Here is a 26479-nt window from a genome sequence, read left to right as displayed (position 1 = left end):
CTTTCTATAGGCATTAAGCATAAACGACTTAAAAGAAAGGCATAAAACTAGAATTTTGAATACCAATTTGGAAGTATAGTAATTAGTCGAAGGCCCCAGCAATTAGTACTTATTAAGCAAATGTTAAGTTTGGTATTATACATATATTAAATTAAATTTTGGTCAAAATTAGAAACAAAATTTTATTATTATGTCGACAATTTTCTTCCGAAATGAAAATTTAAGTTGTTCGCCTGTTTATTTATTATATTGAGTCCTGCTTAACCGACTTCAGTCATTGATGATTCTTCTTATTAGTAATTGAATATTTTTCATCTTTTTTAAAACGTTTAAGTGATAAAACACAAAAAGTTAAAACAGTTCAAGAGCCAATTCCACGTTAAAAATACACGAATAAAATCCGAAAAGGCTTTAATTGTTCCAGCTCAATGGAACTTTTAAATATGAGAGTATGACCTTGTAAAGATTTTTCTTAGAATAAAGGCTATAAAGGCTATAATTAACATCGGTCTAAATGTGTATCTTTTCAAGGTGCCTTTTATGCCCATTCTTGACTTATCCATCTTATTCAAAATGGCTCGGAATTGATCTTAGCAAACTAATTCTTAAAATTTATATAGGAATATGAACTTTCTGTTGCGAGTAAAATTAGTTTGATAACCGGATCACTACAACTGGAGATAAAAACCAGGAAACGCTCCAACTGATATATACTTTCTAAGATATACAATAAAAAGGCAAAAATTAAGTCATAAAAATTATTTTTTTAATAAGCAATAGTAACAAAAAATTATAAACCAAAATAAATTAAAGTAATAAAAAAAAGTTGCAGTTAAATTTTAAATTTCCCGCTCTATTGGAGTTACCAACACTGGCACGAGTGATAATATGCACTAGCGCCTGGCGCACGATCACACTTGCGTAATCATCGATAAGCATCAGGAACTATCGATAAGCAGGTATTGCCATCTCAGTCACCTACGACGTGTTGACCGGGAAAAAATCAAACGAAGCTAGCAATTGCTTTTCAACCGTGATCCACACAACAAGTACGGAGTTTCAAAATAGTGAATATTATATTAGCAGAATCCGTGTGAGCGTATACAAAACAAGGAAACAAATTCCAACGCTCCCGTGACACAAAATGCTATAGAAATTGAAAGTCAAATGAATTCTTTACAAACCTGTGTGTGTGCGTGTAATTTAAGCGTCAATTTTTTGATGATAAAATTTGCCTTCATTTATTCATGTGTGCGTCGTTGAGCATATGAGCCTGCGATAGTGTGTGTGTGTTGGTGTGAGCGTCGAGCATAAGAAAAAACAACAACAGCAACGCTTAGCGAAAAAGGGGAACAAAGAGAACAGCGAGACAAGACTCCATCTTAGCAGACGAAGAAAGGAACAAAAAGGAGGACACGATGGCCAGTTTCCAGATCCACCAGGACATTAGCAACAAGGAGAACCCGGGCATAAAAATTCCGGCCGGAGTGAAGAACTCTAAGCAACCGCTGGCCGTAATCGCTGGGAAATCAGAGAAAAATGCGCTTGCGCCACGGGCAAATTTCGCCGTGCTTAATGGCAACAACAATGTGCCGCGTCCTATCGGGAAAGTGGTAAGTACCGTTCCCGTTTCTATTAATTCCAATGCAGCTGCCGTTTATTTTTAATGGTGGTGGTGGGATCTTCAAATAGCCGCACTGGTGAGTGTGTGCGCTGAGAGGTGGTGGTTTTCTGTCCTTTTTCATGCTCTTTTCACTCTTTCTTTTTTATCAATCGCTCTTTTTAGTTAGCCTTTGCTAATTTGCGCGCCTAGCCTATAATCTAACCTAGAAAATAGCACAAAGCCTTGCAAATGCGCGCCTTTTTTAAAGTGCAACAACAAATCAGCGGAACAAAGAGTAAAGCAAGAGCAAATGCAATTACCCCCGCACTGTCACGCACACATCGCCGCTCCATGGGAAGCCAAGGAAAGGCGCGCAACCAAATAACAGGATCATACCAAATGGAATGGGGCAATTGTTAACCCTTATTTGTGCTGCAACATATCCTATCTAAATGCGCAGGTCAAAATAGTTAGTCAAAAATGCTTTCATCATCCAAATATTTGAATAATATTAAGTGAAGATAAATAAACTAAACTTATTCAGCTATGATGACTAAGAGCGTCGACAATATGCCTTCGTTGGCAAAAAGTTAAGGCTCAAATACCACCGTTGCTTAATAATTAGTAATAATTTTAGGGTAATAATAATAAAATTTAGAATTCTGGCATCTGTTTTCAAATAACCTTCGATTCGTCCATAATATGACATCATATTACGATCTGTTTATTAATCTTTCTTTTGCTCCTTTTAGCAAGTCTTTCGTGACGTAAGGAACCACGTTGTCGATGAAAATGTGGAGTATGCTGCCAAGAAATCGAATGTGGTGCCCGTGGTGGAGCAGTTTAAGACATTCTCCGTATACGAGGATAACTGCGACACCCAGGTGGCACCACCTGGCAAATCCTTGGCCTCCATGGCCTATAAAGAAAACCAATATGCCGTAAAGATGTAAGTTTTAATGGTATTGGTTTTTCCTACAAACTTGAATGTTTTCCAACTTCCTCCAGCGATGTTGTGCAAAAGGAGTTCGTCGACTGCGACTTGGATGGCACGCCCATGTCCGTCACGGATGTCTTGTCACCCATGTCGGTGGATCGCTCGATTCTTGGTTCCATCCAGTCAAACGACATCATCGAATCGGGAGCCACGCCAGGGGGACAAGTTAAGGAGTTGCCACCGCGCAACGATCGCCAGCGATTCTTCGAAGTGGTCCAGTACCAAATGGACATACTTCAAAATTTCCGGGAGAGCGAGGTAAGTCCCTAAAACTTGTGTTTTTACTTGTAAAAGTTTTAAAACTATCTTGGATATAAAATTAATACGATTCCTCTTTATATTTTAAAATTTGATCAAGATTAATTTGAGACATTTCCGATTTATTGTCATTTAAAAATATTATATTATATTATTATTCATTAATATTATTATCAGTTTACATAATAATTCCAATTTAATTTAACATTAAATAGGGCTTTTCGTGATTGTCAAGACGATGAAAACATAGATGGGGGTGTAAGAGATTATTAGAAACAGCTCCTACCAAAATTTATTGTTTAACTAAATCATTGTTATCGAGATATGTACTGGCATATTTGAATGTATATTTAGAATATTTAAATAACAAAAAGTTTTTATCGAAAAAAATAGACTCGAGCGAGATTTGAACCTACGCCGCTATACGATGTTACGTTTTTCTAATTAATTTTCCGATCTTTCCTAAGAGAGCTTTATGATAAAGTCGTCCGAAATAATAAAAACGTCTATATTTAGGAGTACAACAAAGTAACAATTTATAATCTAATTAATTTTTCGACGTTAGACTTAAAAAAAAAGTGATTAGGAAAGTTTGTTTACGTCGTCATAGTTTGGCCGATTTTTGATGTGCATTGTGCAATCTTATCGAGCAAGAATAATAATTACAAAATATCAGTCAAACGAAGTAAGCGTATTTATTCTTAAGAAATTTACTAAATAAGTTAAATTAATTTATAGAAAATGCTGTGTTTATTAAGTGAATTTAAGAAACATTTACTTGAGATATAAAGGTTTAAATAAAATGGTTTAGTTTCAATGTGTTTAGTTCTTCACATAATTATTTTAAAACATGTTGTAGACAAGTTTTTTTTGGTCAAGATAGGGAAAATCAAGATACCGCGATAAGAAAAAAATGCCGTCTGGTAGGGATTCTCCCCTTGAGTACCTTGGTTTTTCGTTGTTTTCTTTTTATTACTTACCCCCTGTCTATTCCTTGGCCATGTGCATTTCATGTTTGTGTACAGACGCAGGCAGACGTAATTTTTCTATTCATAAGGAGAGGGAGGGGGTAAGGGAACAGGAAGACGGACCCTGTCGCACCCTAATGTGGCATTCGCTTCACGCAACGATGCCTGTTTCTGGGTCCGTGGGTTCCCGTTCCCTCTTTTTCTCCGGACGCCGGCACATGTTTATCGGGCGGGAATCGCTCGCCTGCGTCTCATCCTTCGTCGGTATTATTGACTCTTCTTCGTTTTCTCGTTTCGACTCCGCGCATTGCTCACTATTCACTATTTCCCCGACAGACGCAGACAACTCGGAACTAATGGAATTTGACTTGCAGCTAATTGCTGCTGCTTTCTTGCGGCCAGGCTATGTTTTTCCTGTAGCGAAAAGCAAAAATAGTCATAATTATTGTTGACACGTTTTGCTCGGGTTCTTTTGTGCCGGAATTGGCCAAAGTTGAGAATAGTTTGTTTAAACATAATAATTACGATGTTTTTGCAATTTAGTATGCATAACCTGCATAACATCAGCGTACACCTGCATAACCCTCAAGCTCCAGTATATTAAGAATACAAAACGTATATTCTTATTTAAATTTAAGTAATTCCACTGAAACTAACAAAGCTCACATTTTTAATCCTTTTTTATATTTTGAAATCAGATCAACCTAAAATACCAATTTCTATAAGCATTTAATTTTAACATAAAACATTTCAGCATTACATGTTCAATTATAATGTAATATTATGGTTTATTTGAAAGAAAATTAACGAATTAAATTATTGGTTGGTTAATATTCCGTTGCTTAGATGTAATATCCAAATAAGGTGCTAGTTTAGGCTTACGTTTTGTTAATTTGTATTTATTTGTATTCTTTGGATGTAACATGAACATACAAATTTTTTTTCACTATTTTCCCGACCATGCTCTAGTTAGTGTTTCAAATTCGATGTGTCCTGGACACGTGTGGAAAATCGCCCCACATACAAGATGCGAGACAACTTCCCAATCGCGTTCAGGTCACAATATTCGGGTTCTTTATATTTTTTCTGTAAGTTGGGAACATGTTGTCGAATCAATTAACGTGAGTTCTTGTTGAACTGATCGTAAAAATCGTCAGATACGGCATTGCTCAAAGCCACAAGGGCTTCCTTTCGCTGTTTATCCTGCTCCACGGCCAACTTGGAATTGGCCCGCATCAGTTCGTCGAATTCCGCCTTACGTCGGCGATCATCCTCGATCTGATGGAGCACCAGGGTGCGATCCATGTTGATGGCATACTGCTCCCACTGCTTGTCCATCATCTGGGCCTCAGTTTTGCGCTGCGTTGCTAAACGGAGCTGCTGCTCCTGGCCCAAACGAAACACGCGAAGCTCTTCCGGCGTCATGCCACGATACATGAAAGCAATCTTCTTGTTCGGGTCGGTAGGCGATTGGGCCACATCCGGATTTTCGGTGAGCATGTCGCTGGAGAGCATGTTGTAGATCTCGGCCATGTCATCCTCGTATTTTTCACGTTTTTCCCGCTCGCGATCCAATTGCTTTTGCTTGGCCATGTTAATGTTAAACTGACGCACGCGATGGATAACCTGGTTGCGCATCTGGTGATCGGACTTGGCCATTTCCTGGAGGTGTCTGTCCCGGCACCCGACGTCCTCCATCTGCAGAGTCTCGGCTTGTTTGCGGGCATCCTCGGCCCGTTTGCGTTCCTGCACCTGCTGATCTAGCCAGGCACGTTGCTGTTCCCGCTGCCGCACCTTCCGCTCAACGTTGTAGAGATCCTCGCCCAGAAAGATCTGGGCACTGGACACGCCCAGCGTAATGTCATCGTCGGCTACGCGGGTTGGGCGTGCCTTCTTCAGGAAATCCGGGTCGTTCAAGTCGAATTCGCGACGCTGCTCCTTGCGCTGATAGCGACAGCGATAATAGTTGAGATCGGAGTCCACCACGCGCTGCTTCTTCTCCAACTCCTTCTCCTGGGCCGAGATCAGGCGCTTCTGCAGCTGCTCCTGCTCTTCGAACTTCTTGTCGCACTCCATCTGCGCGGTTTGCTTTTTCTTCTTCTCCAGGATTTGCTTATCCAGCATTTCGAGGTCGAGCTATGGAGACACTTCTTCGAGGATTTGGTTCATCAAATCGACTGCGGATTACTTACCCCGTAGAGACGCTGCTTGGCGTTAAAGATGCGCCGCTTGCGCTCATCCTCGTACTGCTCCCGCTTCTGCAGCTTCATCGCCTCGTCAAGATCCTGCTTAGTGCATATTCCGATTTTGAGCGTCATCTTGTTGGTATTGTACAAAATATACACAGCTATATTTATTTCTGTTCGATTTGTAAGGTCTGAAAAATGTCTGGCTTTCCCTGGAAGAAAAAATTAATATTTTATTTGAGTTCCGGATGAGTTTGTTTGCCCGGTTGCCGGGTGCTTTGTTTATTGTTTGCCTCTACTAAATACTCTTGTACAGTCGGACTTTCTGGGTTGCAAACTTCAGTCTTTTTGGAATATAATAATTCTTGAATGAGCTTAATGCATCTTGCCCAATATGGACAAAACAAATTATTTAATTTACCTTGTTTTTTAGGTCTGAAAACTTTCACATGATTTTTTTGTTACTTTCTCTTCCCAAGTTACATAAATTTCACGAATATATAATTTCGGCATCAACTGTACAACATTATTACAGCCAGCAGTCAAAAATAAAACCAACCGTACTTATTTTCTTACCAATTACGTATTTCAATTGAAAGCAAAATGGTCTAAACCTTTCCTCCATTTGTACAGACCGTGGCGCTTGACGTGTCCAATAATCGTTAAAGCGACCATTAAATAAACACCTAATGTCCATATTGCCCACATAGGCGTTTTGGCAAAGATTTTCACGTTTGAACTGGGAATTTGAATGCGGCTCACGTACCACAAAATAACCAATAAACAAATAAAAATTGGTAAATTCGATTCACTCGCGTTTGCTGGCCACTCCTCCTATGGGATACGCTTGAGTTGACTGGACTGAATTTGGTTCCCAGGCAGGGCCATTCATTTTTGGCAATTTATAATACCCTTTAAACCAACAAATTTGTTACTTAAGATTAGAAAAGCGATTTTATTTTATTGGATAGTTATTAAATAAAATTTCTTTAAGAGGTATCAAATAGTAGACTCATTGCTTTTTAAGAGTAAACCACAGTTTTTTGCCGCAAACTAAACAAATTTATGGAAATAAATACGCTGTTTGCGACTGGCATCAAGCATAACGAAAATTTGTGCGAAATATGTTAAAGATTAGAATCTTGTTATGCTTAACCAAAAGTCTTAGTATCCATAGCTAAGCAAAGTTTGCGTTAGTAATTACAAATTATGGGTTTCTTGCTAATTTGTTGACCCGACTAATCGTTTCCATCTTTTGTTTGAATTTTGCAGAAGAAGCATCGCCCTAAGCCACTCTATATGCGCAGGCAGAAGGACATTAGTCACAATATGCGCTCCATCCTGATTGATTGGCTGGTGGAAGTTTCCGAGGAGTACAAGCTGGACACTGAGACGCTCTACCTTTCCGTCTTCTATCTGGATCGCTTCTTGAGCCTAATGGCGGTGGTCCGCTCAAAGTTGCAGCTGGTGGGCACAGCAGCCATGTACATTGCCTCGTAAGTAGTCATTTAGATTTCCAGAGTTGTGTCAAGTATTTTTGGATTTTGTTTAATAATTTATCCCTATTTGTTTCTAGGAAATACGAGGAGATCTATCCTCCAGAGGTGGGTGAGTTTGTGTTCCTCACAGACGACAGCTACACCAAGGCGCAGGTGCTGCGCATGGAGCAGGTCATCCTGAAAATTCTTTCGTTTGATCTATGCACACCGACTGCTTATGTCTTCATCAACACGTACGCTGTGCTGTGCGATATGCCCGACAGGCTGAAGTTCCTGACACTGGTAGGTTCCTAACAAATACAGGTTTACGAAAGCATTCCAAACTCAATTTCTATCCTTAGTACATATCTGAACTGTCGCTAATGGAGGGAGAAACGTACTTGCAATATTTGCCCTCACTTATGTCGTCCGCTTCGCTCGCATTGGCTCGTCATATCCTGGGCATGGAGATGTGGACGCCGCAGCTGGAGGAGATCACAACCTACAAACTGGAAGACCTGAAAACTGTGGTCCTGCAGCTGTGCCAAACCCACACAACGTCGAAGGAGCTCAACACGCAGGCCATGCGGGAAAAGTACAATAGAGACAAGTACGTCAGCAAGCTATAGAACTATTTATGCAGTTCCTAATTATCGTATTTCTTACCAGGTACAAGAAGGTGGCTATGATCGAATCAATTGAGCTGACCAAGGATGACTTTGATCAGCTTTGCCAGGCCTATAACGCCAAGCAAAATGAGAATCAGCGCCAGCAACAGGAGAACGTGAATTTGTTTTATAAGTTTTAAGTGTTTTGCGCCTCTGCCATGGTCAAATTTTATTTTAGTTTAGTGTTTCCATGTACCATTTCGTAGATTTAATTTTAAGTTAACGCAATTGAGGAATCGCAGTTCGGTGCCACAAGACCAGTTGCATTCGAGCTCTGCATTGGTTGGCCGATTGGCAAGCTCCCGTAACAAGTACTGGACAATTTTATATGCGCGCCATATAAAAGATTAGTTGCCAACAAGTACGTTCACTTTCCAACACCAACATTCACGTCTGTCCACGGTGAGAGCTTGCCACGCCAAGCGTGAGCAGTAGGAACTGCGGCAGTCTTAGAAAACGAACCGACCAACAACGAGCTGAACTAAAATGCAGAACCCACTATTCACACACCGAACCTAGTTGTTCTGCTCAGGCTACCGATATTTTATATTTTACGTTACCACTTCATCAATTTCTGTTCTCCATGTATTTTTATGTATTTATAAATTGAATCATATGGATGTATACAATGTGTCTTTTGCAGGAACAGCTCGAAGAATTATTTTACAAAAACATATTTATATACTAACTATTAGGCCATGAATGTTCTGTGAACCACGAAACAAATACAAACGTCAATATTTACAAAAGACACTTACTTAAGCCGCCTACCAAACGTACAACCAACCCCCGACAGCAGCACAGCCAATCGTCCTGATCTGGTCCAAATGGCAGTGAATTGCTGCTTAACTCGTATTCATATTAATCTAATGACGCTTACTACACTTAGTCTAATCTTTCTGGTCGGTAGTTGGATTGATGTTGCTGAGAGCATAAACAGAGCGATAGCTAAATGCAGAAACCGAGTTGACGAGGTTCTACGCTAACATAACTTATATGATTGTACTAACTACTCAATGTAATTCGATAATAGCATTGCCGAGTGCGTCGTGCTCGCAAGCCGTATATTCCATATACCTATTGTATTCAATAAAATTGTGAAAGACATGCACAACAAAAAAATTTGCGAATAATAACCTTGTTTTAATTATTATCTGGAACTTTGAGAGTATATAGCTCTACTAAACTACAACTTCTAAATTGGTTTTAAAAAATGGGAATTCACGATATATCTTGTGTTACTGGGAATAAATTGAAAATACAAAACAAAAATTGTTAAATGCAACTTTACATACATTTCCACCATCTACATACATGCACTCGTATTTTACTTAACGCTTTAGCGAGCATACAAACCATTGTAATCAAAATGTGATTTTGGTTAAAAAATACATCTTTTAAAAACTATTTGTTTATGTGCACAATTTTTTAATTAAAAAATTATATTTTGTTTACGCAGATAATGTACTTGTTATTAAAGTTTCTTTATTGAATGAAGTTAGTCGGTTTATAACAGTTTTTAAATTGAAGTATACAATACGGCGGTATTTGTGTTTGGCAAATATTTGATTGTTCGGCAGCAGCCAACTCTTGTATTGATTCATGTTTAATTACTGTTTTCCCCCTACATTGAGGAAATCATTTCTAGAACTATTGTTTGACAAATGTGCCTTCTGAAGCCCACTGAAGAATAGATCCGGAGTTGAATTCCGCGTATTTAATAAAAGAGCCTGCTATCGCTCTAGTAAATCATAATTTGACAGGTTTCGAAGCACTTAGATCGGCAGTTTCTAAAATCTTTCAAATTATTCAAGATGAAGTTCCTTTCTGTGGTAGCGTTTATTGCCCTGGCCATCCAGTTGGCATCTTCTGCAACTGGTGATACTACAGATGCTACGACGACGACAACCACGGCGGCAACAACTACTACGACTGCATCAACCACCACGACCACAGCATCTTCCACCGACAAAAAGCGCTGCTGGAAGGGCAACAACTGGTGCCACACCCGCATCCCCGAGCGGAAGTGCCAGAACCCGAAAAGGTGCCATAAAACTGTCGTAATAGTAACCCACAGGAAGAACTAAAAATTAAGCTTATTTGGGTTGTAATTTAAAAAATAAATAATAAAAACTCAAAAAAAAATGGTAAGGGGCTAAGAAAATAAATATAATCAATCAAGATTGCTAAGTTTTCTATAGATCCTAAAAAAAGGCCAAACGTTCATAAAAAATTTTAATTTTTTTTTAGGAGCTAAACGTCCTTTATTATAACAAAGTTTAAACTTTTGTTAAAATGCAGAAGAATTAAATAACTCGCGACAATTTGTTCGACTTCCTGATTAAGTAGAATTACCATAAATACATATTCATCAAATTGAACATATGTAGATTAGGGGCCAAAAGTTCAATGCCAGCAAATTGCTCAAGCATTAATGGAAAATCACCTCGCTTTCTTTTCTTGAACAGTTATTTATTCACAAATCATAAAAAAGAATTTCAACAATTAGCATCGATGTTGTTTTCATTCGCTTTGCGTTTAATCACATCAAATCTCAGGCCGCGATTTCGAGGATTTCTGAGGATTCGGATGAGCTGGTATGGGGCAACAGATAAACGTGGAAAATGACAAAACCGAAATGCAATTTCTTTTCGCTTCGCAGGAATACGCCTCGGGCGATCGTTTCTAGTAGGCGAATCGGGTGTCCGGGTGGTAGCCGAGCTTGTCCAGCGCCGGATTGCAGGCAAAGTTGATCATGGGCGGTGGGCCGCAGAGCAGCACGATGGTATCGTCATTGGCGGGAAGCAGATGGGCGGCGATCATGTCCTCATTGATGAAGCCAACGCTGTACGGCCAACCTGGATGAAGAACAATAAACAAAAATATATTAGTCTTGATTTTCACTGAGTAGAGTTTCTGAGTGAGACCTGCTGCACACAATCTTTCCCACTGGCTTGGCATTGTGAAATGAAAGCAAAACTCAGGGATAGATTCTAGTTGGAGCTGCTAATCTTAATAGCTAAAACGCTGCTCGGCCCGGTGGCCAAGTCGCTCCAGGCCGGGAATACACGTGTAGTTGACCATTGGTGGAGGACCACAGAGCAGGCACAACGTATCCTCATCCGGCGGATACAGATGCTGCTGCATCATGTCGTCGTTAACGTGTCCGGTATTGTAAGACCAGGCTACGAACCGCGCGTTCCCCGTTCGCGGCATCCGTTTTAGAGCAGCATGGACAAGGGGCAGACACAAGATTCTTAACATAATAGATGCTTAGCACATGTCTTAATGATTCTCCGATCAGTTGGTGGCAGATGCGGATGAAGATGCTGCATGTGAATGAAGCTACCTAAGGTGGTTGTGAATTTTAGAGTCAAGGGAAAGATTGGTGCAGTCTACTAATCTAAATATTTGTGAACCATTTGGTTCAGCCTTTTGTGTTTGCGATTTTTATCGTATAATGCTGGCAAGTTTCTAAGTCGCCGGAAATTTGTAACATTTCAAATCACCCTAGATTAACTCTAGACTATATAAAGTTTAATATTATTTTTCTTAACTTCTTAAACCATTTTAATTATAGAATTACCTGCTTACCCTTTTTAACTAACACAGTAATTGTTTTTTATTCTAAAAATGCTCGTTCTATTACTTTAACTAAATTAATATCTGAAATAAAAATTTTTTTTGCCTAATTTGCTTAATCTTTTTTTATGATTATCTGATTAATAATAGATTTTGTAACTTTAAAAGACTAGAAACCTTTATGAACAAATGATGCGATTTGATGAACACGATCATATGATATATGCTTCGTTAGAACTGCAACTCACCTTCACCGGCCTTGTCGACGGTGTACCAGACCTTAAATTGATCGGGATGCTTCTGGGCCAGTTCGTCAAGTTCAGTGCGCAGCAGAATGTCTTTTTCACTCTAGGAAAATATGAATACCACAATATTAGAATCTTGGTAAACAATAATGCTGATTGGGTGACCCACCTGATTGGCGAACAGCAGCGCCAGCTCGGTCTTGTCCTTTTCGCTGCGCTTGAGTACTTCCCTGGCCAGTTGAAGCATGGGAGTAATGCCAGTGCCGCCGGCAATCATATTCACCCGCTTGGCGGTCACGTGCTTGGGCGGATCCTTGCGCAGTTTCTTGATGGAGAAGGTGCCGTTGCCCAGATACTGAAGACGGCCCGAGGGACCACGGAACGAGATCTTGTCGCCCAACTCGAGTTGCTCTAGATGCTGGGTCATCTTGCCGCCGGCGGGGAACTTGGGATGCGAGTCCTTGAAGTACACCTTGACCACCAGATCCACGTAGCCCACTTCTTCGTCAGATGAAATGGGCGTGTACGGCCGGATGACGAGCTCATTATCGATGGTGGCGATCAGGTGAATGTGCTGACCAACGGGCAGACCAAGGACATGTTGCTTGGAGGGCAATCCAAACCGGAATCGCCTGGTGTCGTGGCTGAGATTTTCTTTCTCGATGAGGGGCAGCAGATACTTGTCATTGGGGTCCACCAGAGTACGCAGGCGGGCGGTGCGATTGGGTTCCCGACGTGGCTTTGTCGACTTCTTGTTCAGCAGATAGTGGACGATCAGGGCGCCGGCAACCACGGCAACTACGCCCACGGCGATGGGGACAAACTGAAAGAAATATAACAAAAACAAGATAAGCAAGGGACTTTGATCAACAAATTAATACCCAATTCCTTTTTCGAACAAGTTCAAAGGTGAAATCGGATTTGGGGCGTACAATTTCAAATTAATTTATAATATTATAGTAATCTTTACATTGACCCAGGAAGACTTTAAGTTGACGGTTTACCTTTAGCTTATTTTTAAGTTTATTCTAAACAAATGGCGTATTGATTGAAAATAAAGATTAATAATCGCTTAATCTTGTATATTTCGCTCATAATAATCGTGTTTAGTATATGCTGGATTGCGTTTAATAGATTGCTTACGCAAGTAAAAAAAATGCACGTTTGCAGAAATTTAAATTAAGCTAAAAAAAACTTATCGTGGGAACCAGGTAAATTGAAGTGAATTTATTCAAATATGTTATATTGAACTTGATTATGTAAAATGAATATTCACTTTTAAAAGGTAAAATACATTAAAAATTGTTAATTTTAGACATCTAAAAAAATAAAAAAAAAACAATTTTTCCTAAAACGTGCTAAGCTTATGATCATATTAATTTAATTTAATGAGCAGCTAAGTGACAGTTAACATTTATTGAGCATTACCTATCCTAATTTTGTTTTCATGCGTTAACACATTATCATTTAACTATTTGTTATCTAAACTATTTTTTCGCTTAGTAATAGATGAGTAAACGCTTTTTATTATTGGTGGTCTTTTGATGGGCTGATTTTTAATGAAAGGTCACGATGGCTAGTGGAAACCTCCACCAGACAGTTTTGATGATAAGAAAGTAACACAAATATTTACTCTCAATTTTCAGATAGAGTTAAGCTATATTTGCGAAGCCCCTTCAAAACCTGCGGCTAATTGGGGTTACTAGCTTGAGACATCAAACTTTGGCCCCGTATCAGAGTCGACCTTGGGTTATACATATTTATATTTCTTTGCTTTTGTAACAAATACGAAACGAATTAGTCGTGACGTCACAACCACTGCTTAGATAAACAGAGAGCCGGCAATAAAAAAGTAGAGAGAGTGAAAAGGGTGACGGAGAAAAAGCTTGCACCTGAACTTACATCGAATTCCGTCATTTTATTAGAAAACACTTGTTAACTGGGTAATTTGCAATTTGAATTGCACACCGAACTTGAAAGCGACCGAAAACGTGTGACCGCGTGCTGCCGATTCCAATTTCCAATTGAAATGAAGTCAAGTCGTCGCGTGGAAGAGCCGCTAAAATACAAACTACCTTTCAATCTTTTTCTCTCTGAGATTAAAATGCAGAGTCAGCACAGTGGTTGCAAAAAGTATACGTTCAGTACTTAAAATGTCGTTGGTAATAAAAAGCTGAACTTTTAAGGAATCTATTCACAATTATCTTTAATCTGTTTTAGTAGTGTAACTCTACTGATAATGGCTTTTTTGTAAGATAAAAATTAACCTTTCCCTCATGCAACCGATTTTTAAATTTGTACTTTATTTACAAAAGAAATTATCTTACCTAAACAAAAATTATAAATTGGTTCTCTGGTTCGCTCAGGTACTAAAATATTTTAATAAATTATATCAACCAATCCGTTCTATAATTTTAGGCGCTGCTGTTGGCCAGATAAAGCTACAGTTAGAAGAGAGTATAGATAAGAAAAGTAAAGGGGTAAATCTTTAAGAGACCCATCGCCAGAGCCAACGACAGTTAAGGGAAATATCTAATACTGAGTATATTTGTATTTTATTGATTATGAGATTAAGAGTAATGTGGAATGTCAGAGTTACTTTTTAAGAGAGATGGGTGGGTGTATGAGTACGACTAGTTGCAACAGCTGATTCTTCCTCTCTGTGAACTTGACATTGTATTGCATCTTGGGATAAGGCTCACCACTGGTAGATTGCATCATAGAAAAAACTGACGACATCGCTTTCTCGGTCTCTTTGGCTGCGGTTTGGTGTGCAGCGCCTGGGCCTCGAACACCTCAAAACCGTAATCCCTGCCAGAATTGAGACGCAGAAATGCCGCCTTGTTGCCGCAGCGATAGCAATAGTTGGGTGCCGACCAGATGGTCACCAGCTGTTGGCCAAAATGCCACTGGAAGCCATCTGCTGCCAACTGATGCGCCCTGCATATGAGTGAGATTCCATTCCTTCGGTTAAACTCCTCCACCACATCCCCGCCAAAGAGTTGGCCATGACCGCGTGGCGATGCAGTCCATCCGGGTGCTCCCTGGGGATCGCTCCAAAGAAGATCCGCTATACAGCCGCTTTCGGGGATCTCGTGGCACCGATCCAGCTTAGGAAACTCATCTAACTGTTGGATTTCGGGCGACAGGCCTCCATGTACGCAAAAGATTTCCCCATCAATAATCGCCGCAAGGGGCAAGAGATCAAAGACTCGGCAGCACATCCTCCAGACATTGGCAGAACCATACTGGGCCAGGCACTCCTCGTAGAATCCATAGGACCGGGTGGCACTGCGGCACTCGTGGTTTCCCCGTAACAGGCTCACTTGCCCGGGATTTTGGACTTTGAGGGCAGCTAGCAGCAGAAAAGTCTCCACGCTGTTCTTGCCCCGATCCACTAGGTCACCCAGGAACAAGTACCGATGTTGGTCGACCGATCCACCCAGATCCAGCAGGTGCAGCAGATCTTGGAACTGACCGTGGATGTCGCCGCACACGATCTGCGGACTCTGCAGGCTCAGCAGGTTGGCCTCGCCGGCGAGTAAGTCACTCAGGGAACGACACAGCTGGCGCACCTCCAACTCCTTAGGCAGACGGACGGGATCCTGGCGCAGATTGGCCACCAGACGATCCGCATCACTCATGCTCTCAAGTCACCAGGCGGACATCATCTCTATTCTTAAACCGGCGACGTCACTGGCCAACAGTGATGAGAATGGTACTATTTTGCTCACGCTACGAGCCTACAGATACGTTAAAAATAAAACTAGATAGCCGGTAGAGGTGTGCCACTTCTTCGGATCAGAAAAGATACAAATGCTTTACCACATTTAGAGCTCTCTCTAGGCAGTGAAATTATATTTTTATGTATATAACATTTTTTTACAATGAACAAAAATATAGTTTTTAACTACGTGAAATTACAGTAAACTATGTCAATAGACAGGTTTTTATTAGTCTACTGTTTTTAATACTTTATATAAATATTTCAATCTTATTTATGATCAAATATAGAAGCTAGATTAGGTACAAATACAAAAAAATTGTACTTTATTATACCTAAACATCTGGCAATATTTAAAATAGTTTTTAAGCCATTAAGACTGGAGAATAATTACCTAGCGGGCATCTAGGAAAATGTACCACACGGAATTAAAAGGCTTTTTAGATAAATACCTAAGATGAGCCTAAATAGTTCCCATCACTGTTGACCAACAATGAACGCCTATGCAAAACCACCGAGGCATTTGGCCAAGAAAAAAGCAAAAGATCATTCACTGACAATTATGAAATGGCAGAAGGCGAGAAGAACAAGAAGAAAGTGGAGAAAGATGGGGGCGGAGCAGCGGATGCGAAACAGGAGTTATGTAAAAACAGCAGTGAATCGAATAGATTGCAATTAACTTACATTGCTCTCGACGAGACGCGCCATTTGTCAATGGAAAATCAATGCAGCCGCGACTCAAATGCCTTATATAATCCGCCAATTGCAACGGCACCACGCACTTATTTAATATCTACCAGCGAAATGCCGACTAAACTAATATGCAGACTAAATCGCGTAGATAGTGAAAGCAATGTTTTTATTTCCACGCACTTTCAGTTGACGAGAGAGTAAAAAAGAGCTCTCTTTTGAGAACGATTCTCTTTTTTGCGTCTCTTTACCCTCTCTTTCCTGAAATAAAATATGTAAATTAATCGAGTTACTAAAATAGATAGATCAAGATACTTACCCAGTACTAACGCAGCACTAGATACTTTATTTTTACATGCACGAAAAGCATACGTAGAGCAACTTTATAAAATATTAATAAATAACAATTTTCTCAGCTCCAAACAAAGCCGCAATTCCAGGGATGCTAAAGTAAATTTTGAACATACGAGTTGGCAGCACCGAAAACATCGCAACACAACATCACAGATTTTAGTCGGGGGATTCAACTCAAACTACAAAACGAATAATATCAAAGCTTTTATTTTTAGTTGCATGGGTAATTAATAGTATTCGTTTTTAAATGTTAAATATTAATTTTATTTTGTTAAATTTTAGATACAACATTGTTAAACATATTTCTTTAATATTGCCATTACTAGAAGTCCGGTGACTTAAAATTACGATTCATTATTAATAAAAATTGCTCGCAAGCGTATGGAACGGAGGTGTTTAAGCAGTGTGTGGAAAAATAATTTTAAAAATTTTATAACAATAATATAAATATAACAAAATATATTTCTTATATATTACTAATTATTAATATTAATAACTTGTAAGTGGCACAAAATAAAAATCAAATACGGGTAAAATTACCCCAAAGAAAATGGCCTCCTCCGAGGCCAAGGGTAAAAGCCCTATCTCGGAGTCGTCCAATTTTAAAAGACCGAAATTATCGCCCTTAAATAAAAAGAAAAAACCTTTAGACAAAAATGCAACTGAATGTGAAGAAGTAGAGATGAGAGAGGACAATGACATTGCAAGTCATCCTAGCACAAGCAGCCAAGTAAGTGGTAAAATAATAACGAACATTACTAACAAAGAGGAAAAGAAAGAAAATGGAAATTTCAATAACGGCGAATACTCATACAGCAGCGATCACAAGGGACCCTTTGTGGTATATATAGACAAAATTGGCGAAAGCAATGGCGAAAACCGACCTAATAGAGTACCAATAAATCCTCTGGAATTAAATGCGGTTTTATTAAAATTAAAAATAAAAGACATTACCTCAGTGAATAAGATTGGTTATGGACGTTGCAAAGCTGAGTGCAAGTCAGCGGCGGCAGCCAATAGCATACTGACATCTAACCTAAAAAATAATGGCTACGAACCAAAAATTTTTAAACATTTCATTTTTAAAATGGGTATTATTTTTAATATCCCAACTAAGTTCTCCGACTCCGAACTTAAAGAATACATTTCCTCCCCAGTACCAATTCATGATATTATTCGTGTTAAAACTAGAGACCGAGATAATAAAGAACTATTTATTAATACTTCGAGAGTTAAGATCCTTTTTAAAGGTACTCAAATCCCTAATGAAATCGATTTCTTGTACACCAAAATTAATGTTAGTTCCTATGTTCCCTTTAGCCAATGTTTCCGCTGCTTCAGATTTAACCATTTCGCTCAGCATTGTAAGCAAACAGAACAAAAATGCAGCAAATGCTCTCTTTCACATCCACGAGACCAACAATGCAATCAACTAGTATGTGCCAACTGCAAACAAAATCACATAGCCACCTCTCTTGAGTGCCCTGCTCGCAAGAGAGCGTACTCTATTAAGAAGTGCATGACTCTTGAAAATCTCTCAAGAAATGAGACGAAGCTTAGATACCCCACACTTTTCCAAATTTTAGATGAAGTAGACACCAATGATATAACAATTTTCCCTTTGCCATCATGGCAAAAAAAACAGCTATTCCCGTTCTGCAAAATAATACCAGAATAACAACCCAACATATCTTTGCACATAACCCGTTTAACAAAGTGGTTAGAAACTCTCTTAACAAAAAAAATGAAGAGAAAAACTCGCGCGACACCATGCTTAGCTGGAAAGCCGCTCTTAAAGAAAACGAGTACACCCCAAACGAAAAGTTTTCTCACGTCCATTATAATTCTACTAGCTCCCCAATCTCTAGTCAACATTCTTTCGACAATCCAGCTCTTGTAGCTGCAGAAAATAGTTTAATTCAATTAGCTTCTGATATATCCTCATTCTTAATCAATGAAACTACCAATTTAGTACCCGAATCAAGAAATTTCTTAGAAAACTTAAGAAACAGAATTGCGATTACGAACTCAAAAATTGATTTATTTAAAATTAATCAAGTTGTTTAATTTTAAATAAAACACCTTCTTTGTATCTATTATTTACTTTATTTTTTTTTTTTTTCTTTTTTTTTTTTTTTTTTTGTTTATTATCTGTTTTATTTTATTTTATTTATTTAATTTTTTTAGTTTTTTTTTTTTTTTTTTTATACTATTTAAATCCTATAAATCCTAAAACTATAATAAGTTAATGTCCTTAAAAATCCTTCAATATAACATTCAGAGCTTAACTGCTAACAATAATAAACAATTATTAGAATTATTCTTAGTTAATAACAATATAGACATAGCAATTTTATCAGAAATATGGGTTAGTAATAATTCCATGTGTGGCTTGGCAAATTACAACTTTGTATGTAAGCCACGCAATGATGGTTATGGAGGCGTTGGAATCTATTTAAAAAAACATATACGTTTTAAACAAATTAACTGTAACACTAGCCTAGAAGCCATTGGCATCCATACAACAAACTTAAAAAACAATATTAATATATTCAGCATATATGCCGCTCCCAACCCTGATATCAATTCCTTCGAACAAGGTTGTGTTGACCTTTTCACAATTGCGGCCCAATCAAGTGGTCTTTCAATCATAGGTGGTGACTTTAATGCCAAATCCAGCATTTGGGGTAATAATACTCAAGATGCCAGAGGCGGCATCTTAGAAAATTACCTTTTACAATCAGGTTTCTTTTGCATTAACAATGGCTCTCCAACCTATTCTCATAACCCAAACTACAGCTCGACTCTTGATGTCACATTCATCAATAATAATAATTATAGTTTAAACTGGTCCTCAATAAATTCTAAAATCTCAAACAGTAATCACTTCCCAATTCTAATAGAAATAAACCAAGTATCTACCTCAACTAATATTAATAAATTTAACCATCAACAAATAATTCAAGACTTCTCCAATCTTCAAATTACAACCTTAGACAATTTATACACTTCATCCCAAGCCATACACTCTAATAATTCGTTTAAAATAGACACAAATAATAGATATGTCCCAAAAAAATACTGGGACGAGGTCTGTGAAAAATTGTTTAGACTAAGAAATGCATGCAGACAGAAATATTTCAAATCCAAACTACACTCTGATGCTATTGCCTATATTAACAGCAATAAAAAACTCAACAACTACTTCTATAAAATGAGAAAAGAAAACTTTAACAAGCTTGCAGAAGATATCTCTAGCCCCTCATCACTGAAGGACATGTGGAACAAAATAAACTCACTAAAACTTTATAAACAAATCAAGACGCCCAAAAGTGCAATTTCTGACTCAGAACATAGAGATTTTCTTAATCAAATAGCCACATCACCCAACACTCCGATGTGTTCTGTGAGTTCTTTCTCTGTCGATCTGCTCTATAGATATAATAACTCAAATTTCTCAGCATGTGAACTTCTTGACTTTCTTAACTCCCGTAACCCAGACTCAGCCAAAGGTCTTGACAATATTTCATACAGAATGCTCCTAGCTTTACCATTAGAACAATTAAAAAAACTGGTATCCCTGCTAAACGTAACTCTAGACAATGGTGACATTCCAGATGTGTGGCGGAAAATAAAGGTTATACCTGTTCCTAAAAAAATCTCGACCCCTCAATTATCACTAACAATAGACCCATCTACCTTCTAAGTGTGGTGTTTAAATGCTTAGAAGGTTTGATAAAACTACGTATGGAAGAGCACATAAATAAAAATGAAATCCTGCCAACAAGATCCTATGCATTAACGACGTGATTAATAATATAGCCAATTTAAAAGCTCGTGGGTTCCACGTCACCGCAGCTGTTTTAGACTTAAGTAAAGCCTTTGACACTGTGAACATTCCCATTTTGGGTAGAAAACTAGTGAGTATGGGTTTTGACCATACTCATATATATTTTATTATAAATTTCCTCAGTAAAAGAGTTCTTACTATGGGTAAAGCAGAGGTAACGGTAGACAAAGGAGTTAGTCAGGGTAGCTGTCTAAGTCCAATCCTCTTTAATTTATATACAACTGAACTTCACAATTTATGCAATGACCAAGACAGTATTCTTTTTCAATACGCTGACGATTTTTTCTAATCTGCTATGACAAAAACTTCTCGTTAGCTGAAGAAAAATTAGAACAGAAAGTTAACAATTTTATGGAAATGTGCCATATAAATAATCTTACTTTTAATCCAAATAAATCGACCACTATTCATTTTAACTATAGAAGAAGACCTTTAAGTATATTTTGTGATAATATCTTTTTAAGAAACGTAGATAGTGTTAATTATTTAGGTAGAATCATAAGTGCAAACAACTCTTCTGTCCAGCATATTAAGAAAACGATTTCGAAATCCAACCAAACGAATATGTTTCTTCAACTGCTCAGTGGCTGCCGCTTTGGAATACATCCAGGCAAGTCACTGCTATTTTATAAAGCTTTCATAAGGACAAGATACGAGTACGCTTGCTCATCATTTTCCAACGTCTCAAAATCAGTGCAAAGTCTCATCAATAAACATGCCAACTTTCACCTTAGAAAAGCGTTAGGACTTCTTAGATCGACCCCAGCTAATATTATTTATAATCTCGCAGCAGAATTGCCTCCAGCGTATAGAATTAAATTCGCTACAGCTAAGGAGTTGGCCAAAACATTCGCTCACGGACTTCCAGCTGCATCGCTTTTATCAAATTCATTCGTTGCCAAAAATACTAGCTATAGTAAGGTCTATGTTGAATTTAAAAATATCCTTGATTGTATTGCTCCTATTTGTCCTCTCTCACTGTTTTCACGAAAAATCTCATATGACACACAGTTTTTAAAGGTACTTGCTCTAATAAAAACATGGCAAATGAAACAATAATCCATTCGCTGCTTAAAGAAAAAACAAATGGTTTAAACTCTGAAAATATGGAAATCATATACACGGATGGTTCTGTGTCGGAAAACTTCACAGGAAGTGCTTTCGTGCACTTGAATTCCAATACAATAAAAAGTTTTTACAATGACAAAAAACTGTCGTCGCTGACGGCTGAACTCACAGCCCTAGAAAAAGCCATTGACTTTGGTATATCAAAGAATTTCATAAGAATTGCCATTTTAACAGATAGTCTCGGTGCTATACAAACAATTAAAAACCAGAACTCTAAAAACTGCATTTCGCAATGTATTCATCAAAAAATAGAAAACAATCAAACTCTGCTCGCCGTAGAGTTTCATCACATCCCAAGCCATACTAAGATTTGGGGAAACGATCTAGCAGATATAGCAGCAAAAAATGCGAGATTCGACGGTTCCTTCATAGCTATCAGATGGACCCTCAACGACGCTATTAACCATATGTTCGCAAAAATAAAACAAGACTGGGAACGAGAATATAGCTTGTATTCATTAGAACGTAACAAAGGTTACTCTCTCCTCACACCGTATACCACTTCCAAGCCTTGGTTTAATAACAAGGAAAACCTCTTCAATCGGTTAGAAATCAAGATGCTGAACAGAGTCTTAAGCGGGCACGCTTTTGATCGACACACGCTTTCCAAAATGAAAGTATACAATAACGCTGTCTGCGATTCATGCAACAGTAACGAAGACATTTCACATATTTTGCTAAATTGCTCAAAATACACACAAATAAGACAACATTATCCAACACTACTTAAATATAGCGATATCTATCATTTACTCGGAAATGAACCAATTGAAAATTGGACATCGATTACCAATTTTATTCATGCTGCCAATATTAATATTTAATTTAACACATTCCACATCAAATAACAATTCACAAAATCATATAAATAATATTTACTAATCATATAAATAATAGTTACTGCTCATTTCATACATCATAACATCTAACACCTCATCTAATCAACTCACGAATTCATATACATTAATTTAACTCACACACATCGATAAACTCATCATCGTTCATCGTCATCAAAACACATCTTCAGAAATCACTTCACGCTATTTACGTTATCGCTTATTACATTTTGTTTATCCTGAAATTTACTTTCATGCATTGGCGGTGGCGTTAACCCGTTCCAACGGGGCGGCCAAATAATTCTTCCATCTTGACAAGATAGGAAGTAACTTAATATAAAAAAAAAAAAAAAAATAAAATTACGATCGTATCGTAAGATTGTTAAATAGTTATCTTACCATTTCAAAATGGTGCTAAATTAGCAGTAAAAACAATAATTAAAACTAAACTGATTTAACGAGCTCCCCGTGGTAGTTTGAAGAACACCTCTACTATCGATAAGACCTTGATACAGAAACTCATCACTCACATATCGGTTGCATCGTGACTGGTCTCTCAGCCCTAAAAACTTAGCTCCTCTTTCTTTCTAAAATTGCACGTTGAACAGTTAAGATGGCGTAAGTGTTAAATCCCAAAAATCACTAGGCATCTTTATAGTTTTCAGACTAATTTTAAAACAGAACTCTAGAGGGTCATTAAATAAGTCAGATCTTTTTATTTTTGGCAATCAGAAACCAGCTTTTTAGACCTTTTCCATGTCCTATCAGTTTGGAAATGATTGCAAAAGAAAATGTAATTTTTGTGCTAAATATGCAACTAATATGTGGGCTGCCATCATTTGCGCATTAGTTCGACAGTTAAAACAGTTATTTAAGATAATAGTGGAGGTTTATTTCCCTGGAATTTGATTATTAATGAATTTTAACTTGCAGATCGAAAGTTTCGCGTGATACGCTTTACGAGGGCGTCAATGGCCTCCTCGACGCTTCGGCCAAGAAGAAGCGCGGCTTCCTCGAGACGGTGGAACTGCAGATCGGCCTGAAGAACTACGATCCCCAGAAGGACAAGCGTTTCTCCGGCACCGTCAAGTACGTTGACTAAATCACCTGCGCACGTGTTTGGTGACCAACTCCTCTGGGAGTGGCGTCCCCCACGGCTTCAGGTAGTCGAGCATATGTGGCTGCCACATCTCGGCGGACCTGCACTCAGGGTCTTTAAAATTTGAGTAGGTCTCCAGCAATGGACACCGTCCCCCTTGTTAATTAAAACTTAAAACGTGCTCCCCCGTGGGCTTTGTAAGTTTTCCCCCTGTCCACGCCCATATAATATTCTAATTAATCTATTGAAATCATGGCTAATTAAAGGCTACCTTCTTGTTATCCCCAGGTTGAAGCACATCCCCCGTCCCAAGATGAAGGTGTGCATCCTTGGCGATCAGCAGCATTGCGACGAGGCTAAGGCCAACAACGTCGACTTCATGGATGCCGAGGCTCTGAAGAAGCTGAACAAGAACAAGAAGCTGGTGAAGAAGCTTGCCAAGTCCTATGATGCCTTCCTGGCCTCCGAGTCCCTGATCAAGCAGATTCCCCGTCTGCTCGGCCCTGGTCTGAACAAGGCCGGCAAGTTCCCTGCCCTGCTGTCCCATCAGGAGTCCATGATCGGCAAGATCGAGGAGGTCAAGTCGACCATCAAGTTCCAGATGAAGAAGGTGCTCTGCCTGTCCGTCGCCGTTGGCCACGTTGGCATGAAGTCTGACGAGCTGGCCCAGAACGTCAACTTGTCCATCAACTTCTTGGTGTCTCTGCTGAAGAAGAACTGGCAGAACGTGCGCTCCCTGCACGTCAAGTCCTCCATGGGCCCACCCCAGCGTCTGTACTAGATACGGCTGTTTATCTTTTTTTAACATCTTGAAATAAATGACTACATTTTCATAATGTACAAAATTTGATTATTTTATTGCAAGTAAGCAAGCCTTCGCATACTTGCTATTAAGCTTAAGTCTTTGGGGTTAGATTTTTAAGTTTTCCTGTCCCTTAAGCACTATTGAAGTCCTTACAAATACTTCCACTATGGAATCCAAATCCTAAGATTTCCCATTCTTAAACGGAAATCTGCTACAAGCTATTCATTATAAATATATAAAATAGGATTATATTTCAGTGGAGCTAATGGTTCTAGCCAGAAAATCGCGCACCTCAAGCGCAGCATGGGACGGTGTTTCATCGCTGAGCGAATTTTCCAGAGGTTCTGCTCTGAACTTGGACACATCCACCGAGTTGCCCCATTCTAGCATGTGCGGTTCGCTCAGTTCCTCGAGCAGATTGTGCAGCACGGCGGCAGCTGTGATGATGCAGGAAGCGGTGTGGAAGCTTATGTCCAGCGGCTGACTGAGGAAGCTCCAGCGGGACATGAGGCGATGCAGGGCGCAGTCGCTAGACTCCTGCAGGTGCTCGGCCACCTCGTTAAAATCGTGTTCGTGCGGGGCAATGGGATCGGCATAGCGCTGTAGCAGCCAGGGACGCAGGGGATAATTCTGATAAACCGGAGCCAAGACGAAAGCCGGCACTGGGCGGTTATTGATGCGGAATTTGGGGAGCGAGGAGAGGGTATTTGGCGTGTGCGAAAACATGGGCACCAGGGTGGAACGCTGGCCACAACCCAATTGCAGCTCTCGAAAGAGCATCCGGTCGTCCAGAAGATACTCCATGCGTAGCACCGAGTGCTTGGCTTCGCCGTTGGCCCTTATGGGAATGGAGCAGACTCCCAGGACGCCGACGAGGGCTGCGGGCATGTTACTCTCGCGCTGAAAGCCCTCCGCCACACTATTGCAGTCCACGGGATGCTGGGGCAACTGGCGGAGGGCCCGGCCCAAAGTGGACATCACGGCGTTGCAGAAGACCTTAAAGATGAATTAAAGTTGTTTAATGTGGGATATTTGAGCAGTTTTAGGGATCCACTTACTTTCAGGCATTTGATGGTCCTTGGACGGGGCAAGGAAAACCGCTCAGCGATCAATGACAGTCGTTCGCCGCTGGCCAGGAAGTAAAGGGCTAAGGCCACGCACTTCTCGGGCGAGATGGCGGGCAATCTTCGAGCCAGTTCATCCGCTGTTCGCAGAGTGGGGGCCAACTGCTTGCACAGTGTATCGAAGGTTCCCCGTGTAACGTGGAGCGTGTTGAGAAACTCCTCCTCACTCAGCTCTGGAATCACATGCTCAAAGAAGTTGGAATCGAAGCTGGGGAAGTCCGTCTGCACGTCGATCTGCTCCTGTTCCTCTCCCTCCACATCGCTTGCCTCGGAATCCGTGTCCTCGGATCGGGCATGCTTTAGGCGCAGCATGGTGTACATCTGCAGGTAGTTCGAGTGCATCTCCATCATTTGCTGCATGAAAAAGGAGCGCATCTTTCTGAATTGCCGTTTGGTCCTTTGCTGAGCCCTCCGCCTTTGGGTGACCACTGTGGTTTGCACGTGCTGCAGGTGCAGGCGGATCAGCTGGGCCATCTTCTCCTTGCGGCTCTGTGGACCATCGCTGTTGCTTTCTTTTAACTTGGACAGGGCATTGTTTAAGTCTCTGTTGATCAATTCCAATTCCTCGTCCATTTTCTTGTGCCTATTTTTATTAAAGATGAGCAAAAGTGTCTAATTCGTGCACATTCGATATCTGCGGATAGATGTTCACACTTGGCAAGCTTCATATATCGAGTTAAGCATTAGCCATTAACATAAAAAAAAATAGTTGTTGGAAATAAAACAAAATAGCGATAAACAATAAATGGACGAAGAAGATTGGATTTTATATGAGCTACAAATTACACCATTTACACTCAGTTAATTTTCTATCGATTTCTCACTTTGGAAACTGGAGTCTTTACTCAGTCTCGGGTAATCCAAGTTGTCAACCTGTGAGATTT

At 39.5% G+C, this 26479-nt stretch overlaps 7 protein-coding genes across 8 annotated transcripts; 3 read left to right on the top strand and 4 right to left on the bottom strand.

Annotated features, from left to right (window-relative positions):
• The first annotated feature begins 995 nt into the window (after positions 1-995).
• LOC108038277 (G2/mitotic-specific cyclin-A) lies at positions 996-8907 on the top strand. Its single transcript, XM_017115042.2, has 7 exons — positions 996-1613; positions 2356-2552; positions 2612-2858; positions 7285-7508; positions 7589-7793; positions 7853-8100; positions 8160-8907. The coding sequence occupies exons 1-7, from the start codon at positions 1419-1421 to the stop codon at positions 8296-8298; spliced, it is 1455 nt and encodes a 484-aa protein (XP_016970531.1). The 5' UTR covers positions 996-1418; the 3' UTR covers positions 8299-8907.
• On the bottom strand, positions 4674-6716 carry LOC108038278 (RIB43A-like with coiled-coils protein 2). The gene is made up of 3 exons (XM_017115043.2): positions 6434-6716; positions 6019-6224; positions 4674-5962 (listed from the first exon to the last, which is right to left on the bottom strand). Exons 2-3 carry the CDS (start codon positions 6142-6144, stop codon positions 4943-4945), a joined length of 1146 nt encoding a protein of 381 aa, XP_016970532.1. The 5' UTR covers positions 6145-6224; positions 6434-6716; the 3' UTR covers positions 4674-4942.
• A 1024-nt stretch (positions 8908-9931) lies between the features above and the next one.
• LOC123037430 (protein new-glue 3-like) lies at positions 9932-10245 on the top strand. The gene has a single exon (XM_044458038.1). It carries the CDS (start codon positions 9973-9975, stop codon positions 10243-10245), a length of 273 nt encoding a protein of 90 aa, XP_044313973.1. The 5' UTR covers positions 9932-9972.
• Positions 10246-10609: 364 nt separating this feature from the next.
• On the bottom strand, positions 10610-16506 carry LOC108038279 (NADH-cytochrome b5 reductase 3). Of its 2 annotated transcripts, none has more exons than XM_017115044.2 (4): positions 16394-16506; positions 12155-12808; positions 11989-12088; positions 10610-11016 (listed from the first exon to the last, which is right to left on the bottom strand). In XM_017115044.2, the coding sequence occupies exons 1-4, from the start codon at positions 16415-16417 to the stop codon at positions 10844-10846; spliced, it is 951 nt and encodes a 316-aa protein (XP_016970533.1). In that variant the 5' UTR covers positions 16418-16506; the 3' UTR covers positions 10610-10843. The 2 variants fall into 2 exon arrangements, with proteins under 2 accessions (XP_016970533.1, XP_016970534.1); XM_017115045.2 differs by lacking the exon at positions 16394-16506 and adding an exon at positions 13888-14020.
• On the bottom strand, positions 14522-16478 carry LOC108038281 (serine/threonine-protein phosphatase 4 catalytic subunit). The gene is made up of 2 exons (XM_017115046.1): positions 16394-16478; positions 14522-16262 (listed from the first exon to the last, which is right to left on the bottom strand). Exon 2 carries the CDS (start codon positions 15627-15629, stop codon positions 14703-14705), a length of 927 nt encoding a protein of 308 aa, XP_016970535.1. The 5' UTR covers positions 15630-16262; positions 16394-16478; the 3' UTR covers positions 14522-14702.
• A 6569-nt stretch (positions 16507-23075) lies between the features above and the next one.
• Positions 23076-24506, top strand: LOC108041448 (60S ribosomal protein L10a-2). Its single transcript, XM_017119377.2, has 3 exons — positions 23076-23185; positions 23501-23656; positions 23955-24506. The coding sequence occupies exons 1-3, from the start codon at positions 23181-23183 to the stop codon at positions 24445-24447; spliced, it is 654 nt and encodes a 217-aa protein (XP_016974866.1). The 5' UTR covers positions 23076-23180; the 3' UTR covers positions 24448-24506.
• LOC108041447 lies at positions 24500-26428 on the bottom strand. The gene is made up of 2 exons (XM_017119376.2): positions 25530-26428; positions 24500-25467 (listed from the first exon to the last, which is right to left on the bottom strand). The coding sequence occupies exons 1-2, from the start codon at positions 26166-26168 to the stop codon at positions 24718-24720; spliced, it is 1389 nt and encodes a 462-aa protein (XP_016974865.2). The 5' UTR covers positions 26169-26428; the 3' UTR covers positions 24500-24717.
• Between the last annotated feature and the right edge of the window lie 51 nt (positions 26429-26479).

Source organism: Drosophila rhopaloa, unplaced genomic scaffold, assembly GCF_018152115.1.
Source record: "Drosophila rhopaloa isolate 14029-0021.01 unplaced genomic scaffold, ASM1815211v1 contig_163, whole genome shotgun sequence".
NCBI lineage: Eukaryota > Metazoa > Arthropoda > Insecta > Diptera > Drosophilidae > Drosophila > Drosophila rhopaloa.
The sequence above is the reverse complement of the archived record's forward strand: the minus strand, read 5'-3'. Positions and strand labels throughout refer to the sequence as shown.

What these genes read in the sequence shown, in the direction of transcription:
- LOC108038277 (XM_017115042.2), top strand. Translation starts at nt 1,419, where the DNA reads ATGGCCAGTTTCCAGATCCACCAGGACATTAGCAACAAGGAGAACCCG. An exon ending in AACCAATATGCCGTAAAGAT is followed by an intron (nt 2,553 to 2,611) that starts GTAAGTTTTAAT and finishes AACTTCCTCCAG; the next exon opens with CGATGTTGTGCAAAAGGAGT. An exon ending in GGCTGAAGTTCCTGACACTG is followed by an intron (nt 7,794 to 7,852) that starts GTAGGTTCCTAA and finishes TTCTATCCTTAG; the next exon opens with TACATATCTGAACTGTCGCT.
- LOC108038278 (XM_017115043.2), bottom strand. Translation starts at nt 6,144, where the DNA reads ATGACGCTCAAAATCGGAATATGCACTAAGCAGGATCTTGACGAGGCG. An exon ending in CCAAGCAGCGTCTCTACGGG is followed by an intron (nt 5,963 to 6,018) that starts GTAAGTAATCCG and finishes GTGTCTCCATAG; the next exon opens with CTCGACCTCGAAATGCTGGA.
- LOC123037430 (XM_044458038.1), top strand. Translation starts at nt 9,973, where the DNA reads ATGAAGTTCCTTTCTGTGGTAGCGTTTATTGCCCTGGCCATCCAGTTG.
- LOC108038281 (XM_017115046.1), bottom strand. Translation starts at nt 15,629, where the DNA reads ATGAGTGATGCGGATCGTCTGGTGGCCAATCTGCGCCAGGATCCCGTC.
- LOC108038279 (XM_017115044.2), bottom strand. Translation starts at nt 16,417, where the DNA reads ATGGCGCGTCTCGTCGAGAGCAAT. An exon ending in CGCGTCTCGTCGAGAGCAAT is followed by an intron (nt 12,809 to 16,393) that starts GTAAGTTAATTG and finishes TATTTCTTTCAG; the next exon opens with TTTGTCCCCATCGCCGTGGG. An exon ending in CGCTGCTGTTCGCCAATCAG is followed by an intron (nt 12,089 to 12,154) that starts GTGGGTCACCCA and finishes ATATTTTCCTAG; the next exon opens with AGTGAAAAAGACATTCTGCT.
- LOC108041448 (XM_017119377.2), top strand. An exon ending in CGTTTCTCCGGCACCGTCAA is followed by an intron (nt 23,657 to 23,954) that starts GTACGTTGACTA and finishes TGTTATCCCCAG; the next exon opens with GTTGAAGCACATCCCCCGTC.
- LOC108041447 (XM_017119376.2), bottom strand. Translation starts at nt 26,168, where the DNA reads ATGGACGAGGAATTGGAATTGATCAACAGAGACTTAAACAATGCCCTG. An exon ending in GGACCATCAAATGCCTGAAA is followed by an intron (nt 25,468 to 25,529) that starts GTAAGTGGATCC and finishes TTCATCTTTAAG; the next exon opens with GTCTTCTGCAACGCCGTGAT.